This window comes from Olea europaea, chromosome 4 (genome assembly GCF_002742605.1).
Source record: "Olea europaea var. sylvestris chromosome 4, O_europaea_v1, whole genome shotgun sequence".
Taxonomy (NCBI): Eukaryota; Viridiplantae; Streptophyta; class Magnoliopsida; order Lamiales; family Oleaceae; genus Olea; species Olea europaea.
Window position 1 is genome coordinate 8,279,661 of NC_036240.1, and position 8,403 is coordinate 8,288,063.

Here is an 8,403-nt window from a genome sequence, read left to right on the forward strand (position 1 = left end):
AAAATTCAGTGACTATTTTGGAAAGTTTTGAAATTTGGTGACCTCTTGGAAACTTTTGGCAAAGTTCAGTGACTATTTAGGTAATTAACTTGAAGTGGTTTGTTATCATATCAACATGATTATCCTTGGTATCAATCCTGCTCACTGCAATCATATCACGCACAAAATGGTATTTCACTTCAATGTGCTTATTCGTTTAATGGAACATCTAATCCTTAATCAAGAAAATAGCACTCTGACTATTACAATATAATGTAGAAATTTGTAAGTCTTCACCGATTTCACTTATCAATCTCCTCAACCAAATAGCCTCCTTACATATCTCTGTAATGGTCATGTATTCTGCCTTTGTTGTAGACAGAGCTAATATTTTGCAAAGTAACTTTCCAACTAATAGTACAGCCTCTAAGAGTAAACACATAACTTATAAGTGATCTCACTGCAAAATTTGAATCCACATACTTAATGACTCCATCTGTATTTTTACCAAAATGCAGGCAAGCATTAGTAGAGCCCATTAAGTATTTGAATATTCATTATACTGCTTTTCAATGTTTCTTGCAAGGATTTATCGTGTATCTACTAACTGTACTAATTGTAAGTGCCAAATCTGGTCTTGTACAAACCATAGTATACATAAGTGAACCAACTAATAGCACAGCCTCTAAGAGTAAACATATAACATATAAGTGATCTCATTTTTATCAAGATTCACTGTAAAATTTAAATCAACATACTTAATAACTCTATATGTATTTCTACCAAAATGCAAGCAAACATTAGTATAACCCATTAAGTATCTGAATATCCATTGTACTACTTTTCAATGTTTCTTGCCAATATTTGCCGTGTATCCACTAACTGTAAGTGCCAAATGTGATCTTGTACAAACCATATTATACATAAGTGAACCAACTAATAGCACAGCCTCTAAGAATAAACACATAACTTATAAGTGATCTCATTTTTATCAAGATTCACTGCAAAATTTGAATCAACATACTTAATGACCCCATCTGTAATTTCTACCAAAATGCAAGCAAGCATTAGTAAAACCCATTAAGTATCTGAATATCCATTGTACTGTTCTTCAATGTTTCATGCCAGGATTTGCCGTGTATCTACTAACTGCACTAACTGAAAGTGCCAAATCTGGTCTCGTACAAACCATAGTATACATAAGTGAGCCAACTGCACTGAAATTAGGAACTCGAGATATATAATCAATGTCTTCATCTGATTGAGGACATAATTCATACGATAATTTGAAGTGGGCAGTCAAGAGAGTACTGACAGCCTTAGCATTCAGTATATTGAACCTTTGAAATACCTTCTCAATATACCCTTTCTGACTTAAGTACAATTTTTTTGGCCTTTCTATCCTTCAAAATTTTCATATCAATATTTTTCTTTGTTGCACCAAAATCTTTCATCTCAAACTCCTTACTAAGTTGAGATTTCACATTTTTGACCTCTACTTTATTCTTGGATGTTATGGCCATATTATTAACATATAATAACAAATATATGATCGATCTGCAATCTTCTTTTTTGACGTACACACAACTATCACAATTAATTCTAATAAAGCTATGAGTAGTCATGAATAAATCGAACATTTTATACCATTGCTTTGGTGACTATTTCAATCTATATAAGGGATTCTGCAATAAGCACACAGAGTCATCCTTTCCAGAAACTATGAAACACTCTGGTTGTTGTATGTAAATGTTCTACTCAACTTTTCCATGCAATAATACTGTCTTAACATCCATCTACTTAAGCTCCTAATCATTATTTTCCACTATCTTAATTGAAGTCCTAATTGAACTATGCATTGCAATTGGTGAAAACACATCTATGAAATCAACACTTGGAATCTGACTGTAGCTCTTTGGTACCAATCTAGCATTATACCTAGTATCTTCAATACTTGATATCCATTCTTTCCTTTTGAATATCCACTTGCAGCGAACCTTTTATCCTTTGTTAATTTCACCAAATCCCAAGTACTGTTTTTATACAATGGCTCTACCTCCTTCTGCAGAGGAATCAACTATCTGTTAGAATCACTACAACAGACTATCTCTGTATATATAGCAGGCTCTTCAGTGGAATCAATATTTTCGACCACACTCAATGCATAAGCTACCAAATCTGCTTCTTTAACTTCTATAGAGGTCTGATCTGTCTGTGAGATCTATCCTTAGCAATTGAATACTATGGTGTTGCGGGTGGTGTAGGCAAATTAGGTATAGTATTACTGTCTGTCAAATTTGGACTAGATTGATCGGTAATAGACTATTTCGAGACATCTGATTGTCTTCCTGAACCAATTTCTAGCTCCACCTAAGTTGAATGATTCTATTCTTTAGTTTTATCAGAATCCCCACGAGTGAACCATGAATTATAGTAAGTTCATCAAGTACTAAATCTCTACTAACCACCATCTTCCTTGTCTCAAGACACCACAATTTATACTCCTTCACACCTAATTCATATCCAAGAAAATATACTTTCTAGATCTAGGTTCCAATTTTCATTGTCTACATGAGCATAAGCAGGATACCCAAATATTTTTAAATCCGAATAACAAGAATGTTTACCAGATCATACTCCTTCAGGTGTCTTTTTCTCAATGGCAGCCAAGGGTGAGCGATTAATCAGAAAAAAGCTGTAGTGGCAGATTCAACCCAAAAAAATCTTAGGCAATCCAAAATTTGGAAGCACACAACAAACCTTTTCCATCAAAGTTTTGTTCATCCGTTCCGTCACACCATTTTGTTGAGGAGTTTCAGGTGCTATCAAGTGCCTCAAGATGACCCATTAAGTCAAGTGTACTCAAAGATAAGAGATTTCGCTTCAATTCTGGAATGTGCCTTACATATGTAAATGTTTTAATAGTACCACCGAACATTCTGATTCTAACAATACAAAATTTGATAACTTTGCAAGACACATTGTTTTTCATAATCACTGTACCTCTCAAAACTCCTTCATATGTTGTAAACCAATCCCTGTTGGGACACATATAGAAAGTACATGTCGAGTCAAGAACCCATTTTTTCACAAGATTTGAAACCCATATCAGAAATCACAAGAAGCTTTTATTCACTTTGCCCATCTTTCACAACATCAGCCTTCGCTGTGTTGATAGATTGCTTTCCTTTATCAGTAGTGTCAGTAGCTTTATTTCTATTTTTTTATAGTAATCAGCTCTGATATATCCCTTCCACTTAACAGTATGATATACTTTCTCTGCATGTCTGGATTGTCCCTTATATTCCTACCAAGATTCCTATATTAAATTCTCCCACGAATAAATGGGTCTTCAGCTTGACTCCTAGGTCCTCCAGTAAGATGCCTCATCTTCTCCATAGATAGTAAATCATCATAGATCTCTTCCATAGTGAGTGTATCTCGACTATAGAGAATAATATCTTTAAAAGTCACATATGATGGCGACAGTGAACACAACAATATCAACGCCAAGTCCTCCTCATCATACTTAACCTCCAATGTATCCAAATCGGTAATGATTTCTTTGAATATAATTAAGTAATCATCCAATGACACTCTTCTCGAACATCCAGTAAGAATACAAGCATTGTTTTAAGTGTAACTTGCTGGTCAAACTCTTTGTCATACAAAGTTGCTCCAGCTTCAATCATAACGCAGTGACACTTCTTTCGTTTAGAATATCATGAAAAATTTGATTTGATAGATGTAAACGAATTTGAGATTGGACTTTTTGATCCCTACGCTGCTTTTTATCCTGCATTCAGGTTGAAGGCATCTCATCAAAGCCAACCAATGTTTCATCCAAATCTATCTGCTCGCATCTTTACTTGCCATAAAGTAAATATAGTATTTTGATCCAATAATGGTATATCATATTCATCATTGTCATGCGAAATAATCAATCTTGCTCTAATACGACTTGTTATGAATTAATCGCAGGATAATGACAATAATGAAATAAACAAGAAGCAAAAATAAAAAAACCAGAATGTATTTAGAAATCTAAGATGGGAAAAACCCAGATAGAGAAGGAGAAATTCACTATTATCCATAGTAATTGTATTTACAACAAGATCTCAATACTTTCAATTAAGAACTAAAAATCTTAAGATGCTATACGAATGCTATGTGAACAATACAAGCCGTGACTTATATATAAACATTATAAATCAAGTTGTAGATAAATAGGAGTTCAAAAATGTGTCAAAATGTGAAATGAGCTTGGGCCGAATAACACTGTCGCTTGAGCAACAGCTCTGCTGATTGAGAACCAGGTGAGCAACAAGCGAGTGACAAGTCTCTGTAGAAAATATGCAGGAGTTACTCGAGAGAGTCAGCTTGCGACAGGTTAGAGAAAATGCGACGACTTTTATTCCCGATCCGTAATTTTTATTTTTTCAAAATTATTACAACCAAAACTCCAATACCGAATAAAATTTGGGTCAAACTACAATACTTGGTTGTAGTGGATTTTTTCCCACGTCAAATATTTAAATGTGGCTTTGAATCCTTTGATGACAGTTGAGTGGCTTACAATCTTCAGTTGAAAACTTTAATTTAATACGAGATGATGTTATAATATTTGAAGTGTACTTAACGCCTTGACCTATAGTGATAGAATGGAAATAAACAAATTGTAAACCATGTGCAACTCTGGATGAGGGCTGCGTTGCTCTCTGATCCACCACCGGGATATTCGATCGGTGGGACGAAAGGGTGAGCAACTGGATTGGAGTTGCCGGTCGACTTTGCGATGGTCCCATATTTCAGTTTCCGGTACTGTTGCTACACCCTTCTCTCGGTCTCTTCCTTGTCATTGTACTTAACGCCTTGACCTATAGTGATAGAATGGAAATAAACAAATTGTAAACCATGTGCAACTCTGGATGAGGGCTGCGTTGCTCTCTGATCCACCACCGGGATATTCGATCGGTGGGACGAAAGGGTGAGCAACTGGATTGGAGTTGCCGGTCGACTTTGCGATGGTCCCATATTTCAGTTTCCGGTACTGTTGCTACACCCTTCTCTCGGTCTCTTCCTTGTCATCCATTTCATTCCTATACTGGTCTTGTTTTTCTGTTCAAACTAGGGAAGTGCAAGAAAGTCAACTACGATTAGATAAAGTCAACCTCCTCACGTTTCCATCTGCGTTGAATCTTTTCATCTTTCCGTCTCCACCACCACCGAGACTTCTTAAAATTGCTCTCTTCGTCAAGAAATGGCCGAGTAAACACCAGGCTGGAGGGCTTGAGCGACACGCCATGACTCTTCACCTGGCTCTTGCAAAGCGAGGCCACGAGCTCCATATCTTCACGACATCATCGTCTAACTTAACCATGATGGATAATGTGAATTTTCATCTCTCTAAACCAACACCTGCTGGCTATCTTGACCAAGCTCTTATATGGAAGCAATTTCAAGTACTGAACTCGACTGGACAGCCCTTCGATGTGATCCACACTGAAAGTGTTGGACTTATGCACACCAGATCGCGGAATCTGTCTAATTTAGCCGTCAGTTGGCACGGAATTGCGTATGAATCTATACATTCCGATATTATTCAGGAACTTATAAGAGCACCTGAAGAACCACAGTCCTATGCTTTAACTGAAAGAGCAGTGAAGGTTGTAGAAGAGATAAAGTTTTTTCCACATTATGCTCACCATGTTGCCACAAGCGATCACGCCGGGGATATACTAAAAAGGGTCTACATGATACCTGAAGAACGCGTCCACGTTATTCTGAATGGTGTCGATGAGGAGATTTTCAAGCCAGACATTTCCAAGGGCAAAGACTTTAAGTCGAAATTCGGGATTCTAGAGTCTAAGTCACTAATTCTAGGCATGGCAGGGAGGTTGGTGAAGGATAAGGGTCATCAATTAATGTTTGAAGCCCTAAGGCAGATTTTCAGTGAAAATTCAACTTTTCGGGATAGTGTTATTGTTCTGGTAGCTGGAGATGGTCCATGGGGTGCTAGATATAAACAACTCGGCCCGAATTTACTGGTCTTGGGGCCATTGGGACAGAGTCAATTGGCAAGGTTTTACAGTGCAATTGATATATTCGTAAATCCAACAATTCGAGCACAGGGTTTAGATCATACTTTGTTGGAAGCAATGCTGACGGGCAAGACAGTAATGGCAACAAAACTGGCGAGTATTACTCAGTCTGTGATTGTAAGCAAAGACGTTGGCTATACATTCCCGCCTACTGTAGTTTCGTTGAAGAAAGCTCTGTACGAGGTGTGGAGAGACGGAAGAGATGTTCTAGAGCGCAAGGGCGAGTTCGCCAGGAAAAGGGGTTTGCAACTATTTACAGCCACCAAAATGGCTGCAGCTTATGAAAGGCTATTTCTATGCATCACCAGCCAAGATTACTGTATGTTGCAGGTGCAAAACTAAACTAAACTCAACCCAAATGCATGGTTAAGAGAGAGATGTGAGTCAGTACTTTGCATTATTTGAAAAAACATTTAAAATATATGAATTCGATAAGTTTCATCTGTAAAGAAAGATAGCCAACAACAGAATCTGATTATTACAGAATTTTTGGCACATTTATATATTTAGGAACAAGAATTTCACATAGTCTGATAGTAGGTTTGAAATCAACATGATATACAAGATTTTGAGAACCCGTGACAAAAACTCCAAGTTCTGCTGCAAAAGGCTACATGTACTAATATTCAGATGCCAAATCTATATCAGATGGCTCCAATGCTTAACGAATCCCTGCAGTGCAAATACAAATATGAAGTATTACAATTATGTTGGTCCAAATATGAAGTATTACAATATTCATTTTTAGTTGCATAAAATGCATCGATTTCTTACTTTCCGACCTTTTTCTTTTTTCCCTTTGGTTGGAAAGATCGTGCGAGGAAGAGTAGAAGAAGTGCAACTTTTTTTTTTATAATTAAAGAATAACTGAGTTACGAAAGTAGTACAGAAACAACTGAATATAACTGCCCCTACCCCCATACAGGATCCAAAATAAAATTGAAAATTAAGAAGAGTAAAGAATTTATAAGAAATTAAGAAAGCCAGTTCCAAAAAGGGTTATCAGAAGAAAAAACGTTTAAATATGCCCAGAGGCAATGATTCTTCAGATCAAGCTAAGCATATAAGCACGCAACAAGTTGGAGGAAAGGAAAAGGGTATTCCTCGAAGGACCATGAAATAGCTTGGATATCATCATACCTGAAACAATAAAGATGGATTCACATGCCTTTGGTAGACAGAGGCAGAGTACTAGTAATAAAGTGACCCTGCAAAATGGTAAGTATGGTGATTTCAGTTTCATACATTTGGCTCTATGAATAAAGCAAATAGCAACTGACAACAAAACAATTTTACCTTGCCACCAATTTCCTCTGGAAGCACCTTGTGAATTGTTTCCACTAGGATCATCTTGCCCTCCATCTTTCTTGTACTGAGCTAACTCATTTGTTAGTTTTGTTAATTTACATATCAAATGTACTTGCAAACAATGATTTCAAGAAAAAGAACTCACGTTTGGATAGGATTGTGATATTTGAGCACTCGAAGACTGAATATACATATCTTCTAGCCCACCATAGTAAATAGAAGAACTCAGAGGGCAGGGTTCAGCTCTTTCCTGAAAGATCGAACGCCTTCCCTTGTTAGATATATGATTGGTTACATCTTCCTTATTCTTAATCATATCACCTGCAAGTCAGTGGAAAATTGTTGGGCTTATATTTCTAATGCATGTAATATATAAAGGCAGTGGTCTCTAAATTTCTTAATGGAACAAATAGCAATAATTTACAGAATGTTATTTAACTGACTTAAATATAAAAGATGTCAATGGATAAAATAACCATGTCACCAGTTCAACTAATTAAACTAAGGGATCACCAAAAAATTACTGCTGTATTTAAACCAGGCGATAAAACTTTATTATTTGTATTATTTTAGAAATTAAAGATATATTTGGCATTGGAGACGTATATTATTTAGGGCATGGGAAACAAGATGTTACATGTTATCACTGGATTCATGATCTGCCTTACCAAATAGCTGAACCAGCTATGCTTTAAGTTCTCCACCACCATACCACTGGTCCCGTGTAGGACGGGGGAGAGAAATTCATAAACTAAGAAGTTTTAAAGAGCTAAATTGTTATGGATTTTAATAGCAATACATGCACGAAGCACTGAATGAAAAAGATAGTGAGATTACACGAAGTTGTGCTCTTTCGAACATCTTACCAGAATAACTAGCGCCTCAGGACGATAAAGTCACAATTTCTTTTTTATTTCATTTATTTTACACAGAGAGAGGGCTCGGTTATATATGAATTTGCACATCAACAACAGTTTTTCTATAGTCCAAGAATCAGCAGGCAGGGTTTATTTAG

At 36.4% G+C, this 8,403-nt stretch overlaps 1 protein-coding gene across 2 annotated transcripts; it reads left to right on the plus strand.

Annotated features, from left to right (window-relative positions):
* Positions 1 to 4,851: 4,851 nt before the first annotated feature.
* Positions 4,852 to 6,755, plus strand: LOC111393507 (D-inositol 3-phosphate glycosyltransferase 1). 2 transcript variants are annotated; one of them, XM_023019064.1, is made up of 2 exons: positions 4,852 to 5,026; positions 5,111 to 6,755. In XM_023019064.1, exons 1-2 carry the CDS (start codon positions 5,004 to 5,006, stop codon positions 6,420 to 6,422), a joined length of 1,335 nt encoding a protein of 444 aa, XP_022874832.1. In that variant the 5' UTR covers positions 4,852 to 5,003; the 3' UTR covers positions 6,423 to 6,755. The 2 variants fall into 2 exon arrangements, with proteins under 2 accessions (XP_022874832.1, XP_022874831.1); XM_023019063.1 differs by having other exon boundaries at positions 4,853 to 6,755.
* The last annotated feature ends 1,648 nt before the right edge of the window (positions 6,756 to 8,403 follow it).